The sequence below is a fragment of the Bos indicus genome, chromosome 5 (assembly GCF_029378745.1).
Source record: "Bos indicus isolate NIAB-ARS_2022 breed Sahiwal x Tharparkar chromosome 5, NIAB-ARS_B.indTharparkar_mat_pri_1.0, whole genome shotgun sequence".
NCBI lineage: Eukaryota > Metazoa > Chordata > Mammalia > Artiodactyla > Bovidae > Bos > Bos indicus.
The window spans coordinates 116,567,977-116,588,749 of record NC_091764.1 but is presented as its reverse complement, the minus strand read 5'-3'; the positions used below and the strand labels follow the sequence as shown (position 1 = coordinate 116,588,749).

General features: G+C 45.5%; 1 protein-coding gene across 1 annotated transcript in view; it reads right to left on the bottom strand.

The window, feature by feature from the left end:
- Positions 1-20,773, bottom strand: part of ATXN10 (ataxin 10) — a 140,717-nt gene that overhangs the window by 99,463 nt on the left and 20,481 nt on the right. Inside the window, exons 2-4 of the mRNA XM_019961963.2 lie at positions 15,283-15,474; positions 9,600-9,682; positions 233-329 (exon numbers count right to left, since the gene is read on the bottom strand). Of these exons, the coding sequence (XP_019817522.1) occupies positions 233-329; positions 9,600-9,682; positions 15,283-15,474 (372 nt within the window). The remainder of the gene's footprint in view (positions 1-232; positions 330-9,599; positions 9,683-15,282; positions 15,475-20,773) is intronic.

The following is a 20,773-nucleotide window of genomic DNA, read 5'->3' as shown; positions in this document are numbered from 1 at the left end:
TGCACACACCTATGTGACCACCATCCAGACCAAGATACTGAACACTCAACCCAGGGGACGCCCTCACGCCTTCTCCCAGCAACTACTGAACCCGCCACCGCCCGCCAAGAGCAACTACTGCCCTGAGTTCTATTACCAAGGTTAGCTCTTCCTGTTTTGGAACTTCATCTAAGTGGAGTGATATAACTACAACCTTCTCAGAAGTCAGAAAAATTCTTATCAATATACTCACAAGAAGAGCTCTGGGAATGCATGCATCCAGACAACAGACTGGGAGTCTTCATTCCGGGAGGCGATGTTGCCGAGAAACTGCAGGCCACAGCGAAATGCTGAGGGTTGACAAGAGCAAAACAGATTTGTGACGAAGAGAGTCTGAACTCACTAAAATATATCCTGAAGAGAAATATTCCTCATATTATCCAACAAGAAGTTTCTGCTAGCTTCTCTCAACTGTGCAGGCCTCTCACCACAGGGAAACTTCAGGCATGACGCTAGTATGAAAACGCCTCACCAAAACAACGCATGCTGCTGCTGTTCAGTCGCCAAGTCGTGCCTGACTCTGCGACCCCACAGACTGTAGCCCGCCAGGCTCCCCTGCCCATGGGATTTCCCAGGCAAGAACACCGGAGTGGGTTGCCACTTCCTTCTCCAGGGGCTCTTCCTGACCCAGGGATCAAATCCAAGTCTCCTTCATTGGCAGGTGGCTTCTTTACGGCTGAGCCACCAGGAGAGCCCTCATCAAAACAATATTCTCATACAAAAGTAACTAACTGTTAAAAAAGACTGTGACTGTAGGCACAGATTTACCTGTAATCACATTCAATATCACCGGAATATGTGTTCCAGTTGAAACAGTTACCCTTAGACTGGATTTAAAACATACATGTAAATACAAAGCTACAGAAGCACTGATGGTCAAAGAACGGTGAAAAGATACACAAGACAAACACTAGCCTATAAAGGTGGTCATACACCACTTAAAATCAGACATAGCGAACTTCAGGGCAAAAAGCATTATTCGAAGGTTTTTTAAAAAGTCATTTCAGAATTTATCAGAAAGGCATAATTTAAATTGGAATCACCTAATAACATGGTCTCAAATATATATAAAAGAAAAATGAACAAAAGTATAGAGCAAAGAGAAAAATTCAGTTAAATTCAGCAATAACAATATATTTTTCCCAGTAAATTACAAAACAAGCAGACAAAACGATCAGCATATTTAGAAGATTTGAGTAAGATTTAATAACAACCTAGTTGACATATTTAGACTATTTCAGCAAATAAAATTGCAGAATTCTGGACAAAACCCAGCATGCTGTCAAGCGCAGGCGAGGACGTGGCGCGGAGGAACCCTGGCTCACTGTGGGTGGGACGAGGCTCACGCAGTCACTTCATCACACAGTCTGGTGGCTGCTTCCAAACCCAAACAAACTCTCAGCACACAACTCGGCAGTCGCACTCCGTGGAATTTACCCAAAGGAAATGCAAATTTATGCCCATACAAAACCCTGCACGTCAATGTTTACAGCAACTTTACTCCTAACTGCCAACACCTGGAAGCAGCCGAGATGTCCCTTCAGTAGGCGAATGGATAAATAAACTGAGGCCCATCCAGATGATGCAGTATTATTCGGCACTAGAAAGAAATGAGCGACCAAGCTATGAAAAGGAACATTAAACACCAAATGAAAAGCCAATCTGAAAAGGCTACATACTGCGTGAGTCCAAGTCTACAACATTCTGGAGAAGGCAGAACTATGGAGACAGTGAGCAGACGAGTGGCCGCCAGGGGTTGGGGGCCAGGAGGGGGTGTGAACAGGCGGAGCACAGAGGATCTTTAGGGCAGTGAAACTTCTCTGTATGATGTTACAATGATGGACACATGTGCTACACATCTGTCCAAATCCACAGAACATATATGTGTATACATGTTATTGCTGTTCAGGCGCTCAGTCGTGTCCAACTCTTTACAAGCCCACGGACTGCAGCCCGCCAGGCTCCTCTGTCCATGGGATTGCCCAGGCAAGAATATTGGAGTGGGCTGCATTTCCTTCTCCAGGAGATCATCAAATCCGCATCTCCTGCTTGGCAGGCAGATTCTTTACCGCTGAGCCACCCGGAAGTCCGTGTGTCTACATACACATACGTATGTAAGAAAAAGCACTCAAGCCCATGGGAAAACCACAAGATTGTACTACACACACACCAGACTGGCAAAAATTTCAGTTAGAGATAACAAAGCGTTCATGAGAACGCAATGCACTGGAAACTACAGGTTCTCTGAAGTCCTTTACACCCGTGAACAAAGCACATTTGAATTATTTTTGCCTGAGAACCAGCCACCAACTGCTTCCTCTTAGCTTCTCGGCCTGCTCTGCAGACATAAAGGCAGGTCTTCAGATGCCTCCTCCCATCAGCTGGCCCAGCCCGCCCTGTGGGGAAGGGAGAGTTCCCCTCTGGTTCTGGGGACATCCTCTGGCCCGGCTTCTCCTGCTTCTCTGGGCTCACCTCCTGCACGAACAGCTTCTCCAGAGACGCGCTCCCGCACAGCAGGACAACCAGCAGTGTCCAGCAGCAGGAGCTTCCTCGAGACACTTCGAAGCCAGTTCCATGTCCTGGAAGCAGCCTGTGGACGATGTCCCCCTGTACCCCAGAGGGTGGGTGTCCAGCAGGTTCCACCAACATCAGCCCTCAGCGACTTCAGCACCACCACGCCCTCCACAAGGAGGCCTGGATCTCAGACCTCAGCAGGAGCGGGGAGCTCCTTCCTGAGACACTCATCTCAGCCCTGGGGCCCTGGACGCTCCTCCTGTGTGCAATTCCTGTATTCTTCGGCATCCTCCTTACTTCTTAGTAGTCAATCCCCCGTTATCTCAAGCCTTTGTTACAGTTAGTAATTCTTCCTTTAAATTTTCCCTTTTCACATTGCAATGCGGCTTCCGTCTCCTGGTTGCACCCCAGCTGGTGCAGAGATGGCGAAAAGGGCCCGGCAGCAGGGAGGAAGGGAAAGGGGAGCAAGAAAAGGTGTTGTCAGGCACAGCCTTGGAAAACACACACAGCTCAGCCCGCCAGGACCGTGTCATCAGACAAAGAAGCCAAACTATCCTTTAACAAAGAAAATTTAATATCTGGCCATTAGTTAAACTAAAAAGGCAACACTGAGGTAACAAGGAGGTTAAGGCTACAGGAAACTACCACTCACCACCCTTAACACTGGAGACCCAAGGGGAAGGGGTGAGGCTCTGAGCACCCAGGAGCCTGGGGGCTCCGCAGAGGGGGCCCAGACCTCCCTGAGCGCGGGGCCTCAGCAAGGGCCAGGCTGGCTGACAGGTGTCTCAGAGGGAAAACCAAAAGGCTCCTGGGGGAAGGGAGCTAGAAAGGGGGCCGTTCGAGGGAGACACGAGTGGGGAGCCGTCGCTCTCCTTCCTGCTGCCTCCACTCAGCCACGAGATCCTCCGCTGGCTGAACCTCACAGAACACGGAGGAGACACGAGTCTGTGGACACCGCTTACCCCAGCAACCCTGAACGGCACAGATGGCTAAGCTCAAAGCTGCGCGACGACAGTCTCGGAACCAGAGCAACGCCCAACACTGGACAATCACTGATGCCACTCGCACTGTGCTTAAGTGCTTTATTTACATAGACTCTTATTTACTATAACTTCCACCATGTGGCAGGGATCGTCATCTCCATTTTATGGGTGAAGACACGGAGGCACAGTGGTCAAGCACATGGCCCAGGTCAGCAACAAGCCAGGGCCCTGGTCCACAATGGCTGCCGCCCCGGACCGCACACCCAGGAGGACAGACAGCCGGCCACTTCCCACGGGCACCCGACCCCCGTGTGTAGTCTGCAGTCGCAGACACTGCTGTGGACGCCTGGCCGCCCACCCCTGCCCCAGCCCCGCCTCAGCTCACACCTGAGACCGCAGGCCAGTGCCTCACAGGCCCCAGCTCCGCCCGCCCGGCACCCATGCTGCGGGGTCAGCGCCCACAGCCTCCTGTTTGCTGTTCTTGTAGTGGTTCCTTCGGGGCCAGGGCGGCCCATACAGGCAGAGTGGAGGGTCGAGAGCCCGAGTGAAAACAGAGCGGGACACTCCTGAGGAAGGAGCACAGGCATGAACACAGCCTCCAGAGCCGAGGCGGGAGGCCAGAGGCGACAGTGCCAAGAGGCACGCGCTGTTTCCTAAGAGCGGACGCCTGCGTTCTGTCTGCATCATCCCACTGAACCCCACAACACCTCCATAGCCTCGGGGGCGACAGCATCCCCCTGTGCACAGTCACCAGAGCTCGGAAGAGCGGGTCACCAGCCCGGGCCACCAAGCCCACAAGTGGCAGGAGCAGGACGGGTGAGAACAAGCTGCAGCTCCTCCCAGGGACGGCGACCAGCTCGTCGGGAAGGAGCCACAGGAGAAGCTGGGATGAAACCAAGGCCCTGCTCCCTTAATGGAAATCCCGCCAGGCAGCAACCAGGGGACATTTTCAAGGGCAGAGGACTTGCAGGCTTCCACCCTCCTAGACCCCTGCTCTGCTGGGCATGCGGGGCTCTGTCCTCAGGCTCCCGAAACCCAGGCCTCCCTTCAAAGCCCGTCGCTGCTGCTCTAGCACCTCAGAGGCAAAGCAGCTGTGAAGATGGAGAAGGCCGAGGCGTGTGAGCGGTCCGTGCTAGTCACTTATTCAGAGTAACGCGACTTTGGCCGCTCAAAGCAGAGTTGCGAAACTGTGGGCAAAAAGCAAAACACTGAGATAAAAAAAAACTATGCAAACAAAATGCTGAAGCAAGACCCTCAAAACTGAATTAAGTTAACATTTAATCTAAAATAAAGCAGGACGCAAGACTGCAAGCACACGTTCACACCCTACTCACAGACACTAAGATGACTGAAAAGCAGCGTCTAACGCAGCCTGCACAGATGACGACGGTTATTTTTCTTCTCATTTTTTTGGGCTTTTAAAAATTACTCTCTAAGTCCGCCAAGAAGAGTGCCTGACTGACTAATGACCGGCCATGGGAGGGAAAAAGGGTGCTGGCGTACATTATGTGTCAGACTTGGACAAAAAGATAAATTCTTATAGAAATTAAATAAGGAGAAATTACTGGATAGAGGGATGAGCCAGGGAATAAGTCCCGTTTCTCTGGGTTTTTTTTTTGCCTAATCCTCTTTGGAATCAGATGAAAAATTGTTTTGATGATAACTCCAGAGATGCATATTAAGGCCTTGTAAAAATTTATTTATTTAAAAAATTACTCTATAATAAAATTTTATAAAATGTTCATAATAAAAAAATCATTTTAATCTTGTCATAGTTTAAAATGACATTAATATTTCTTCTGAATATTTCAGAATATTAACACTGAAATCCTTGTAAAATTTTAACACACACAAGAAGAGCCAACAATATAAGTTAGTCTGAAAGCCAACGAACCCAACAACTCATGAGGCAACTAAAAATTAGCTCTCTGAATCAGAACACAATTCTGGGAAGGAAAAGGTTTAAAGACATGCTAGAAACAAGAAAAGAAAACTCAAGGCAAGTACAAATGACAGTTTACTTTTACCAAACAGCTTATCAACTGATCTTTATGTAAATATTGCAAATGTTACAAAGCCCCTCAAAAAGCCCAACATTATTTTTATAGATTAGGGAAGAACAAAGGCCAAAAACAACACCAATAACTCAATTAAAATAACTCATGCCTGTGTTTACATAAAATTTGATGAGCATAAGATATTCGTCACACCACTGCAATTATTCTCTGAAAATAATACTCTAAATATTATTTTGACAACGTAATTATAGTTCTTACCTCAAGAGCGGTAACAAAACTCTGGCACCAATATCCAGCTAAAAATCTATGAAGAATAAGGTTCTCACAGAAAAAGAGTCAAAAGAGAGTACAGGCACTGCATTAGGAGCTAGAATACTTTTTAAAAAAAGATTTTATTAGGTTTGAACTTACGCACTACAAAATGTGTTTAAGTTTCATCGTGGCACCAAAGTTTCGTTCTTGAATCCAAATAAGACTCATTAACTTCACTGGCTGCCTCTTTCAAGAAGGCATGAGAAACATCACTTCCATTCCCCTCCCTGCCTCAGTAATATCCTTCCAACTCCACTAATAAACACAAGTTATCTACTTGAAATTGACACAACTGAAAAACTAAAGGAGACCTAAACAAACGCAAGAGATGTCCCACACTCATGGGCCAGAACACTATCGTTAAGGTGGCAGTTCTCCCCAAGTGGGTCTACAGATTCAACGTAACTCCTAGTATCCACAATAAACAAATAGCTCTCACAACCTGACAACGAAATTTAACAGCCCAATTAAAAACTGGGCAAAGAATTTGAATAGACAGTTCCCCAAAGATTTATAAATAACCAAAAAGCGCATGAGAAGATGTCCAACACTGTTAGTCATTAGGGAAACGCACATCAAAACCACAGTGAGATGCCACTTCACACCCACGAGGGTGACTATAATCCAGAGAAAGGAAACAAACGTCAGCAAGGATGTGGAGAAACTGGAACCCTGCTGGTGAAAATATAAAAGGAAAAGTTTGGCAGTTTCTTAAAAAATTAAATATAAAATTGATGTACCAATTCCACTCCTAGGTATATACTCAAAAGAACTGAAAAAAAACAGGCACTCAGATAAACACACGTACACGCATGTTCGTGGCAGCGTTATTCTAAATAGCCAGAGTGGCCCAAGAGTCAAACCATGGAAACAATGAATGAACAGATGGACAAAAATGTGGTCTGTGCATCCAACGGAATATCACTCAGTCATAAAAATAAACGAAGCACTGACACACGCTCAATGTGGATGAACCTCAAAAAACATTATGCTAAGTGAAAAAAGCCAGACAAGAAAGGTCACATAATTCTATGATTCCATTTATACGAAAAATCCAGACTTGGCAAACCCAGAGCGACGAAATGCAGAATGGTGGTGGCCAGGAGCGGGGAGTGGGAAGCAAGCTCTCAGGGGATGAGAACCTCTCAGTCAGACAGAGGCGGTGGCTGTACCACACTGTCAATGCACCAAATGCTACCCAACTGTTCACTTTCAGGTGGTGAATTACATTACGGGAATGTCCCAGCAGCAAGAAACGCATTAATTACTGATACAACTGCAACTACCCGGACTGTGAACAACTCTCAATGCGCCGTACGTAAAACAGGTCTATAAAGATGGACTCTCTCTGACTGGTAAATATCAACGAACAGCCAAGCCACCAACCAAATGACTAACTTATTCATCAATGACAAACTAGTTCATTAACAGTTTTGGAAATTGGCTCCTCAGATTTTTCTGTTAGATCATCTATCTGCTTCAGGGAACAGAAAACTGATCCTGAGAAGAAGGAACAGAATAATCTTTTATCCTATACTGTAAACACCAAGCAACCGATCTTCCGCAGCCACTGAGGGACCGTGGAGAACAGGAGAGCACATCCTATTACATGCGGACAGACAGTGGAGCGGAGGGCAGAAAGCGCTGGGAGGAGAGCTGACCTCTGAGTGGGCGAGTGGGGACGGGATCCTAGCACCGTGGAGGAGGCCGGCTCCTCACTAATAGTTATTTAATCACAGCGTGTGTGCAGCTTCCTCCGGGCATCTTATTTAGGAATCCATCATTATGAGAGAAGCCATCTCCTGCCCACCCGAGTTCCTCAGCTCTGTCAGGGACATACTACCCACCACATCATACTTCACAGCAATTACAAAACGTAGTACATTCTGAACTCCCTGTCTGAATTACCACACCACAGTCCGACTTCAAAAATAACTGCCTTTCCAGGCAAGGGAGTGAAATCTGTATTTTATTGCTGATCTTTAATCCTCTAATTTGAGCTCTGAGGCTTTTGCTTTATCATAAAATGGAGCTATGAAAATACCTTTAAATACATAACATTTTAAAACACGTTACAACCTAATCCTACACCCTACCAAATTGAGAATACTCAAGAAATTACTGCTGTTTCAAAAAACTTAGAGCAAACACTTTGTGTACAAATTCCTGCATGATTTAATTAGTTCAAAAAATAATTACCGGGCCTTTCCTGGTGGCCCAGGGGTTAAGGCAAGACCCCAAGCTTCCAATGCGGGGGTGCCAGTCTGATCCCTGGTCAGGGAACTAAGGTCCCACATGCCATGTGGTGTAGGCCACTCCCCAAAAAACTTTAAAAATCAATAACAAATAAGTAAATAGTTACAACATCCCAGAGGAAGAATTCTAAATCAAACAGAATGATGCGGGAATCTTAACAAATGCGTCTTAAATGAAAATACTAAGACATCACAGGAGGATGAGAATTATGCCAAGCCAGGCAGCACCTCCAGCAGCTCACTTAGCCTGTCTCCCATGGGCCTCGGTTTCCAGGCCTGTGCAGAAAAATGATCAGCTCAAATCCTCTCTCCACCTTCCCACAGCAGCGTCCCACTAACACACACAGAAGTACACTTCACTTTATGTAAGCATAGGCATTAAGAACTGTGTATAAATTAACTTATAAATCAAATCATATTTTAAATACAGCTGGAGATTTCTCATTTAAAAATAATGACTCATTGAATTATTACTAAAAAAGAATTTTCTTCACCTCCAATCTAGTACATTTTATAAACTGGATATTTAATACATTTGAAACATTCTTATTAAATAACAGGTTTACCAACAAGTATTTCAATTCTTAGGGTAAAGAGACCATCTGTTAAAATTCTGTTTTTTAAAATATAATGTTATGATAATAACCCCTGTCCAAAGGAGTTGTGCTGATGCAAGTAGCCCAACAACCAAAAACCTCCCAAAGCCTGGAAGGAGTTCCTGTCTTCATATTAAGGAGCATGGTTTCCTCTTAATCCCACATCAGCAGCTATTAACAATCAGAGCTAACTTCCTTCTCTGTCGTGCTATACATCTGACTTATTTAATATATGTAATGCAAGGCTGCCCTCACTGGAACATAAGCACCCTGAAGACAGACATGTCTGTATGCTATGGTCACTGTTCAGATCACACCCAACACCCAGGAGAGGGCTTGACACACCACACGAGTTAAAAGACACTCCCTCTGCTAGGGCTGCCTTCACAAAGCACCACGGACTGAGGGGCTTGAACAAGAATTTGTTTTCTTCCAGTTGGCAGGCCTGGTTTCCTGAGTCCTCTCTCCTCGGTTTGCAGATGGTCATCTTCTGTGTTCTCACGAGCTCAGTCCCCTGCGCCTGTCTGTGTCTTAATCTCCCCTTCCTGTAAGGACCCCAGTCTCGCCAGATTAGGGCCCACCCCTGAGACCACACTTCATCTTAATCCTCTGTGTAAAGGCCCTGTCTCCACAGGCAGTCACATGCAGAAGTGCACCAAGGCAAGGACTCCCAATGACTGCAGGAGGGACGGACCCAGCCTACAACAGAGGAAAGGAAGTTACTACAACTCTCTTCTATGATCACTCTTCAATATCACTGATGAAGTTTCTGTTTCACAATATACAGAACATTTGCTCTAATGAATGATATAATACTCAAAGCAGTGGTATTTAAATCCTTGTCAAAGATATAAATAATCCACAATTCACACTGTCAGTTACCTGTCAACAGGGAGTCCTGTTCCACTCGTAGTTCACGAAAAAGAAGAATCAAGTCAACAGCAACGCCAATTGTACCCAAGTTCCTGCATAAGGTGTTCAAAAAAGACAAAGTCAGACACATTCCTGTTCTTAAACCTGCACTTTGAATGATGATTCCAAGAATGCAGAGACCACTGGCTAACAGTTCCTACGGTGGGCAGATTTATGGCCCTCCAAGGTACCCACATCTTCATCTCCTAAACCTGTCCATGTGTCACTTCACGTGGCAAAGGAGACTTCTGCAGTCGTGAGTAAATTAAGGACCTTGAGACGAAAAGACTATCCCAGATTAACCACGTGGCCCCAGTATATCACACGGGTCTTATAAGAGTCAGAGAAGGTAGCCATGAGCCAAGAAATGCAGGAGCCTCTAGAAGCTCAAAAAGGCCAGGAAAAGACTCTCTTCTAGAGCCTCCAGAAGGGACTCAGCCATGCTGACCCACTGTAGACTTCTGAGCCCCACAACTGTGAGATAATAGATCTACGTTGTGTTAAACCACTAAGCTTTAGTAATTTGTCACAGTAGCAACAAGACACTGACTTGGGCAGCAGAAACGGGGTGCTGCTGTAACAGATAAAAAATACACGGAAGTGGTTTTGGACTTCTGTGACAAGCAGAGGCTGGAAGACTTTTGAGAAGCATGACACGAAAAGCCAAGACGCCTTGAACAAATCACTGGTAGAAACGTGGACACTGAAGGCACCGTTGGTGAGACCCCAGAAGGAAGTGAAGGACATGGGCATGGAAACTGGAAGAAAGGCAGTCCTTTTCCTGCCGTGGCAGAATCTTAGCAAAAGATGGAACTGGTATTTAGCTGAGCTGATTTTCAAGAGACATACTGACGGTGTGGCCTGATTCCCTCTTGCTGCACATGGTAAAAATGCAAAGAGAGATAAAGCAGACTAAGAGGGAGCCAGGTATAATTTGGGAAACTCTTGATCCATCCAGAATTGATGCTTTTGAACTGTGGTGTTGGAGAAGACTCTTGAGAGTCCCTTGGACTGCAAGGAGATCCAACCAGTCCATTCTAAAGGAGATCAGCCCTGGGTGTTCTTTGGAAGCAATGATGCTTAGCTCAAACTCCAGTACTTTGGCCACCTCATGTGAAGAGTTGACTTATTGGAAAAGACTCTGATGCTGGGAGGGATTGGGGGAAAGAGGAGAAGGGGATGATAGAGGATGAGATGGCTGGATGGCATCACCGACTCGATGGACATGAGTTTGGGTGAACTCCGGGAGTTGGTGATGGACAGGGAGGCCAGGCGTGCTGCTATTCATGGGGTCGCAAAGAGTCGGACACAACTGAGTGACTGAACTGAACTTGTCCATCCAGATAGCAAAAGACGCTGAAAACTAGAACGTTCACTGTTAGGAAAGTGTGCTCTGGAGAGAAAGCTGAGGGTGTGGCTGGACAACCTTTTGCTAATGACTTGGAAGAACTCCAAGGTGAGTGTTCCATCACCCAGAGAGCTCTTTAAGGAGATCAGGCATGTTCCGCATCCCCCTCGGTCATCTCAGCAGAAATCAGGAACAGAGATGGGTCATCTGAGAAAGCTCGACAGCACACTCTCTACTGCCCACTGGTGCATAAATCCCCATGACGTGCACTTGAGGCCCACAAGGTTTTTAAGAATGTCACACCAGTAGAAACCCTGCCGACGTGGATGAAATGCACAGAGAAAGAATGAAAGAAGACTGATAAAACTATTCGGGTGAAAATATGTGTTACCCTTCAAGAAAAAGGAAAGATGACTCTGTGGGCAGAGCCTCAAGCCACAGAGGATTATTCCCAAGCCTCAAAACCTGAGTTTGCCCAAGTGGATTTTGAAATTGCTTGGGACCAATGACTCCTCTCTTCCCTCAATTTTCTCCTTTTTTAGAGGATAATGTCTAAAACTGCTACCCCTATGCCTGTCCCTCCACTGTATTTTGGGAGCAGACAGCCTGCTGTCCAGTTCCACGAGCTCAAAGATAAAAAGGAATCCTGCCCCGGAGTGAATCACACCCAGAATCTCAACCGTATGTAATTCAGACGGTAAGACTTGGGACACTAATGAGACTTAGATAAGATTTTGCACTTGAGTTGGTGCTGTAACAGTTGAAGAATTTGAGGGATCTCAAGATGAGATGAAGGTATTTTGCACATAGTATGGACATGAATCTTTAGGGGCCAAAGGGTAGACTGTGCTAGGTGAAATAATGGTCACTGAAAAACGTCCACATACTAAACTTGAAACTTTAGTTTATGTTACCTCACATGGCAAAAGAGGTGTGCTATAATAAATATATATTTAATCTTTGTCCCCAGGTTTCTGGCACAGAGCTCCTGATATCCTTGAAGTCCCTGTGTGACAGGAAGGGCTCTCGTTAATCCTAACAAGCCCCCTCCTCAGTTTATGCTAATATATTAGATGACTATCACTGGGCCTGTAGACGGCTTCAGGGGGGAGCTGCTGCCACAGGAACCAACCATAAGATCAGATCAGACAGCTGACACTTTCAACCTCAACCTCCATTTCAGAGGAAGGGAAGACAGCTGGAGACTGAGTTCAATTACCATTGGCCAATGATCCAATCAGTCGTGCCTATGTGACAGAACTGTCACGAATAATCCTAAACAATGAGTTTGGAAAGGTTTCAAATGGGCTGATGAACACACCAAAGTGTCCAGAAGACGGCAGGCCTAAAAAAGGCCTACAAGTTCTGTGCCCGCCCCGCCTGCGCATCCCTTCCATGTGACTGTCCCTTTACAGGACGCTTGCAACAGAATGTAAAGTGCTTCCCTGAGTCAGTCTACTGAATTATCAAACTTGAGGGGCACCCTGGGAAGCCCTGAGTTTGCAGTCGGCTGGGCAAAAATGTACCTGGGGACCCCATTTGCACCTCGCATCAAGTGGGACAGTCCTGTGAGATTGAGTCCCGAAGTTATGGGACCTGACACCACTGATGTGAGGTAGTTAGGGTCAGACTGGATTTGAATTGTTGGACTCCCAGCTGGTGTCAGAGAATAAGAACTGGTCAGAAAATACAAGAGACCTTTCTAGGTATGATTAACGATCTGAAGATGGGAAGATTATCTTGAATTACTAGGTGGGCCTCATGTAACTATAATGGTCCTTATCAGAGGGACACCAGGTGGTCAGAGTCGGAAAGACCAAGATGTTACAGTGTTGCTTTGAAGATGGGAAGACGGAGCCATGAAGTAAGGAAAGCAGGCAGACTCTAGAAGCTACTAATAGATAAGCAAGAGAATGGATTCTCTGCTAGAGACTCAGAAGGAGCCAGCTCTGCTGACACTTTAACTTTAGGTCGGAAAAATGGATTTTGGACTTCTGAACGCTAGAACTGTCAGATAATAAATTTCTGTTGGTTTAAGTTACTATATTTGCAGTAATTTGTTACAACAGCAAAAGAAACTCATATAGCTCCCTACATTCTTCACTTCTTCTCAACACGAATCAGAATTAGGCCAAGACGTTCACTGCTAAAGACAAGGGTCAGGGTGGGCGTGCAAAGGCTAGGACCCTCTCTCCCCTCCCCGAGCCCAGGTGGGCAGACAGCACTGCCCCTTTCCTCTATTCGAATACGGGGCCTTGGAAGAGAAGACACCGCTCCCCTCTCTGCCCTTGCCTTTACACATACAAACAGCAGTCGGGTGACTGGGCGCACTGCCTGCTTCTATCGGCCAGATTCGGGGAGGAGATAAATGCAACTTCATGACATGCGAATTCTATGAAACTCAAATTTCGAGGCTCACAAATGAGGTTTTACTGGAACACAGCATATGCGTTTGTTCACGTACAACGCATGGCTGCTTTCACACTACAATGGGAGAACCGAGCCATTCTGAGAGAGACCACAGAGCCTGAACTATTCATCTGGCTCTCTGCAGTAACAGCACAGCAACCCCAGCAATAGGGGTCATATTTACAGGCAGGGCTAACTGCTTTTAACAGTCTTCTCTGAGTACTTCCTGAAATTTCATATGACTCAGATTGTTCGCTCTGCTGTATTAAATCCCGTGTTTCATTCAGCCTTGGCAAAACATAATTCCTGTCCACACAAAGTGCAATTTTCAGACAAAGGATATACAAAGACCTAGCCCCTAAGAGCATCCTACTTTTTAATTAACTCTTTAATAACTTAAAACATCAGAAAAATACATTTTGCTTGAGATCTGAACCTTGACAGGCTTAGCAACATCAGCTTTAGCTGAGGTTGACTGGACTCTCTCTTGTACTTCTGACTAGAGGAAATGAATGGTTCTTCCAGGAGCTGACGCCCCATATGGTTAGAATTTCCATCCAGGGCTCTCCTTCCCTCTCCTGTCACACTACAGGCCTCCACTTACAGGGAAGTGACAAAGTACACTCAGTTCTGGCCTGCTGCATCTGGCTATAGCCAGTTACACTTCCTCAGTGTTAACTATCACCACCAAGGTTAGTACTGTGTCTATCCATTTACCTGCACAGGGTGCCATGTTCAATTCTGTGCTGAAGTTAAATCCTCGCCTTCCCCCCTGCCCTCTCCTTTGATCTAAAGAATCTCATTAATCATATCCAAGCCTCAGGTGTAAGACGGTCCAGGCAGTGAAGGGAATCACTCTACTGGCTTCTGCACCAGCTTAACTTCACTCATCCTGGCAGTTGACAGCAAGGCCCCTGGGCTCTGTCTACACTCGAGTCCAGGAAATAAAGATGAGCATGCTCTATGGCTTCTGACTTCCCCTCAAGTAAAACTTTTAATAAAAAGTAGATTCCATAAAACCAAAGAGGAAAGGTGCTCAGTTCTGGGAGCAGAGCGTAACGTGTAAAAGAACAAGAACAGCGCAGGGCAATTTTCTCGCTCATCTCTGTAATTACATTTTAGTTGTACATTGTAAGTTAAGTGGAAGTAAAGCTGGCAAGTTTACTGGATCTTAAGGAAAGCTGAGAAATTCACAATGTGAATTTCATCTCAGAAATTCACAATGAGCTCCCGGTTCAAAGTAAAGTCAAGAGCAACTAATTAAAACACGAAAACTAATTAAAATATTAACAACTAATAAGTGAAGTCTAGAACTGCATATGCCTTTAGGCAGGCAGAATCAAAGGATCAAAGATAAGTTCAAATCACTTTTATGTAGAAAACCAAATACCTCTAAACTTATAAACGCACGTAAGAAACGGAAGCAACCTTAATGTTAAACGTGCTGTCCCTTTACATACTCATCTAAGAGTTTCCCACGGCAAGTCCTACAGAGAGCACTTGTCCCCGAGACGCGGAGAGAGTCTGAATAAAAACAGGCAGCTGTGATGCCAAAATCATTTCTACTGGACAAGCCAATACGGCAGAACCAGCACGCAGACACAAAGAAATACAATCAAAGCATGCATGCGTGCTAGGTAGCTTCAGTCATGACTGACTCTTTGTAATCCCATGGACTGTAGCCCACCAGGCTCCTCTGTCCATGGGATTCTCCAGGCAAGAATACTGGAGTGGAGTGCCAGGCCCTCCTCCAGGGGATCTTCCTGACCCAGGGATTGAACCCACATCTCTTGCATCTCTTGTATCTCCTGCATTGGCAGGCAGGCTCTTTACTACTGGTGCCAGCTGGGAAGCCCATATAATCAGAGGCATGAAGGTAACTAGAAAGAACAGTACCTGATTGAATTCTGGTTCACAGAACACTCGATACAGGCATTCCGGAGACACCGGAAGCATTCCGTTATCAGCTGCAGACTGGAAGCCAGATGCTCCACTTGAGATGGATCTCTGCAGGCCAGCTCAACAGCATGAGAAGATTTCTTTAAGATATCCAGGACTCTCTGGAAGATAGTTCTGGGTGCTGTATCTCTGAAAAATGATACAATTGTTGCACATCAGTTAAAAAAAAAAAAAAAAGACTAATTTCCAAACGTCCTTTTCAGAACAGTGCGTGTATCGATAACTTAATTTTGTGGGGAGGTAGGTCAGGCCTATCTGCTTCAGCTCCTTGATTTATGACACAAAAGAGCTACAGAGACTAAGCAACCCATCAACCGTTCCCTGTATTATCTCACTGAAGCTTCGTTTTCACCTCATGAAGCTAACACTGTCCTAGCCATTTTAAAGATAACTGAACAGAGCAAGGAGTCTGAGTAACCTGCCCTGGTCACTAAGCTCACAACCCTTGGAGCCACAATCCCCACCGAAGCGGACTTCCATCCCCACGACAGCCCACATCCCGTTATCAGTGACTGTGTACGGTCAGCTCTGTCGGTTTTGAGACTGCACCCAAGTACTGCATTTCGCATTCTTTTGTTGAGTATGAGGGTTACAGATTTGCTCTCAAAACAGAAGCTCTGCATCTCCTGTTCTGGACAGAGGGTATAACCATGTCCTCTGTCAACCAGTATCTGTACCTAAAGTAAAATTATGAGAAAGAAAACTCGTGAAGGATTGCCTGAGGGGCAAGACACTATCCATTCTCAGATACAGCAAGCCAGCAGCAGGTCTCTGAGCTTATGCATGTGCAACCACACAGATGGGGGCTTGGGGAGTGGGAAGGAGGGAAGGAGACGGAAGCAGAGGGAGAGAGAGAGAGAGAGAGTTGAGAGAAAGCCAGGGTGAGTGCCCTTCCCGGGAGAGCGGTTCCCTCCCGCGCAGCCCGCACCTCGGTTCCCACACGCTGCTCACGCTCCCACATGCTGCTCCTGGCTAGCATCTCCAAGTTATGAAGAGAAGAATTTTTGTGTGCAACACGGAACCTAAATGCCAGCCAATTTCCTCATTCCATGAATCCCCAAGAGAAACAAGAATCTGCTTTAACAGTAGAAGACAGATTGCTGTTAGACAATTGAAGAGATGCTCACAGCTCAGCTCTGACCACGTGGGGTTTCTCTCTGCACTCTCACTGTGGAGTGAAGGGGAACACTTCACCCCTGGATGAAGCCAGACCACCGGAGGTGGGGGGAGCCGGGGGTGAAGTGCATTCCCACAGAACCACCGCACGGAAGCGCCCCAAGCCACTGAGACACCCACTCTGGGAGCTGCAGGACCATATAAATACTTGTGCTCCAAGTGTCATCTTTTCACCTTAAGGATGGACAGAATAAATCACATTATTCATCATGTCCTCTTCCCTGTCTTTGCCTTTAAGAAGCAAGGAGTCAAAGCCACCACCCATATTTAACACTACAAACCCCTCAGCATGACTTCTGAGTGCTAACCCTCTTTTTCCTATCTGGCTTTTCCCTCCCCTCCAACTTCCTCCCTTACCTTTTATCTAGCTGTATTTATTTATTTTGGCTTGGTAACTTGATTATATTACAGATATCAAATCATATTACATTTCCCCCAATTTGTATACTGTTAGACTACACAAAATTTATACACAAAAATTATAGTTCAAGTTTAGCAAATCTCTTTAGAGTTACTCAGTGTCTGAAGTTGTGGAGTAAGTACCCTGAGTGGCAAGGGGGGCCAGGTGTGGGCTGTGGAAAGCAAGAAGCCTAAGGCCTATCATTTCTGCTCCAGCCTACGGCTAGCAGAGGCTTGGGGAAAGGGGACACACCCACCTATTTTAAAAGATGAGCTAGATTTTCATGTTAAATCTGATTTCTAAACGTTGGCACCTATTTCAATAATGTAAAAAACACGAAAAAAAACAAGCACGGTTCCCACTTCTTGATCTGTGCTCCAAACCAAGGAGAGCTTCCATGGACTGTCAGTCGGTTATTTCTGATGAGCTACAAAGTATTTTTTTTTAAAAGCACTTCAAATTTTGTTTCAGAGACAGAGTATAAATTAATCAACTAAACTTGGAAATTCCCCCAGGAAATAACTTGCCCCCTTCTCCCTGCCATCAGCCCTCTCTAAACAAGGACCATGAAGCTTCAACTCAGGTCTCAGTGACTGAGTAACCAACTAAAAAGGTCAAAGTTCAGAGCCGTAGCTTAGTCCAGCCTCAGAAACCATATAAAACAATGAAGTATGTAAGCCACTTTCAGAGACAATAACATTCACTAACTCCATCAAGACAGCTCTAAACAGCACTGCTGAGGGGCAGGAAATTCCCCATTCTACCCATCTTGACTACTCCAGGTGGGACTAACAATAAAATCGACAGAGTAACAAGAGAAACAGAAGTTTTAATTTGTGTGCATGGAGGTCTCCTAGAAACAGGACCAAGAAAGTGGGCCAGAGCAGGCAGCTTCTATACTTTTTAGACAAGACAAGGATACATTTGTGAGGAATTGAGAGAACAAAGAAGCAGGCTTGCGTGCTTAGTTAGTGAAGAACCTAACCAGAGCCTGCACTCGGTGGTAAATTCCAGAAGATACCGGGTTTGCTCACACAGGCTTGGGGCCCTGAATCCGCCTCTGGGGACAGCGGCCTTCTGCCTCGGGGGTCAGGGAGGGTGCCTCTCACATTGAGATTTACTGCCTGCTTTCAGACACAGACAAGGGGGATCAGAGGGTCCCTCCTGCATCAGCTCTTTCTTGAGTAATTTTAATTCAAAAAACTCAACATGCCATTAAGGCTTATTTGGGGAGGCGTGCTCTGGGCTCCAACAGTACTAAATATAGAGCAGGCCCTATTAATACACAAAGAAAATACCCAAGGGTTTAAAGTATTCTGAAGATGCCAAGAGTGATCAAGATCAACAAAGAATATGCCTAATTACTTCTATCTACTCCATCTGCATAAAGTTTCGAAGACATTTATTACTGAATCATCCAATCAAATAGAAGTAGAGCTCCACAACTTCAATAATCTGCTACAATAAAGCCTTTTTTCCTACTATGATGACTAAGAAGCGAGAAAGAAGCCAGTATGGTTTCTTTCAGCCAGTCCTTCGCAAGCTGTCTCTCACATAGGCACCACCTCCCTACTGTGAATGGCACTCTTTTTAACATCTATTTTACTCAAAACTGCTATCAAGCACAACTAAAGCTTTGAAATCAAACTATAATGCAAGGAGATCAAACCAGTCAATCCTACAGGAAATCAAGCTGAATATTCATTGAAGGACTGATGCTGGAGCTCCAATACTTTGGCCACCTGATGCAAAGAGCCAACTTACTGGAAAAAAAGACCTTGATGCTGGGAAAGATTGAGGGAAGGAGAAGGGGGAGACAGAGGATGAGATGGTTGGATGGCATCACCGCCTCAATGGACAAGAGTTTGAGCAAACTCTGAGAGATAGTGAAAAACAGGGAAGCCTGGCATGCTGCAGTCCATGGGGTCGCAGAGTTGGACACAACTCAGCAACTGAGCAACAACAAATCGCAGACTACACTAAACAAAAGCACTGTTCTTAGGAAAACTGCCTAACTGACAGTCCAAGCACAGCACCCTCAGTAGGTCCAGGAACTGCCCCGAATAAACAATTTCCAACGCCACACACTTTTTGTGTGTCATACACATGCCTCTATTACACTTTCAGCCAGAAGAAAAATGTTTAACTGAACTAAAGTCAATCAAAAGACTCCTGACACACAAGTAACTATTAATAGCTCCTCAAGAGTAATCTTAGCAGCTTCTATTCCACACACAAAAGTTTACATTTTTGATACAGAGAGAAAATCAATGGGGACTGTGATCACGTGGACTCCTGAGGGCAGCAGCACTGGCCCTCCTCTGGGTTTATTCACGTGCACCCTCCACCAGAATCCCTCCTCATGCCACCCCCCACCCCAGCCTCTGCCTGGAAGAACAAACCCGGGGCTCCTGGTGGAACTCTGCTCAGAGTACAACACGCTCCCCTGGAATTCAGTCCACAGCATGGAATAACACTTCTCCACATCGGATTACATTCACTGATCCGGTCCACCACCCCAGCTGGACTACAGACCCCAGAAAAAGAGAAGACCTTATTTTTTCGTACCTCTAGGGCCCAGACCTGCACTAACTAATTTGCATTTGTTCAAATTTAAAACAGAGACGAGACTAGTCACATCTTCAGGGCAGCATCTCACTGCTTCACAGGCTCGCCAAGGAGCCCAAACGCCTACTGAGCCTGTGCTCTGAGCCCGCAGTCAGGCGCCGGGCTTGTCGGGACCAGGGCTATCAGTGTACTTTGCAGCAGCAACCAGAACCAGGTAAACACCCAGGAACCAGCTCAACTCATCCATTAAGAAATCCACAGCCCGGACCCCAAATCTGGAAAAACAGGGTCATATTTTAAGATGTAGACATCTTATAATTGGTATTTAAGAAACATCTAATTTCTTCTTCCCTACTAAATGATACAGTGGGTAAGCATAAAGGGGGAGGGAAAGGAGAGCCGTTGTAACCCGATTAACTACATTTTACATTTCCTGAAAGCAGACACTATTTCTTAGATGTCTGCATCCCTCTATTAAGGGTGAAAGAGGGAGAAAAAACCCTTTTCCTACAGAGACATATAATAAACAGCTACAGATCTTACTCACCACATTTTAATACACAACTTTCATCAGATGAGGACAAAGAAAGCTCTCCGTTAATAGTAACCAGGAGGAAAACATTTGACTTTCTCTACCTTCTCCATGCCTTGAATGGAGGCTATTTGGCAGCACAGATACAAAGTGCTCCTAAACGTACTCTGTCTGCAAATTCCATATTTACTGTCAAGACAGCATAGCTAAGTATGTGTAATGATTACCAAAAGTGAAATATCTAGTGAAAATCAGTCAGTCGTTTGTATGTTACAAATGTTATTTATAATAAAAATTGCTGTCATTTCTGCTTCAACCAAACTAACACAAAATATTCGCAAAGACTTTAAAAAGCTTAGCTACTTCATTCACAGAAAGCCGAAAGTGCTTAGAAGGACAATTAAAATCCAACCGATGGACATTCCTTTTAGACAGGAATGCATACCCTGAAGACAACTTAGAAATGAAATGTTACTTTACAGAACAGAAACAGCCTCTGATTTATACAAACGGTAGGATTTCATTTCCTTCAAGTCTGAACAGATCTGTAGGTTTAATCTTGGCAAGTCCCATTTGAGTAAAATTAAAGAAAACTACCGGTGATTATGTGTAGCAGGCTAGAGCGGCCTAACATACTATCTGTACACACACCTTACAGTTAATTCATCAGGGGGACCTCCTACTGAAAAGGAAACTAACTGCTTGTCACTGTAACACTACAACTAAGAATCTCATCCTTGTTAAAAGATCTC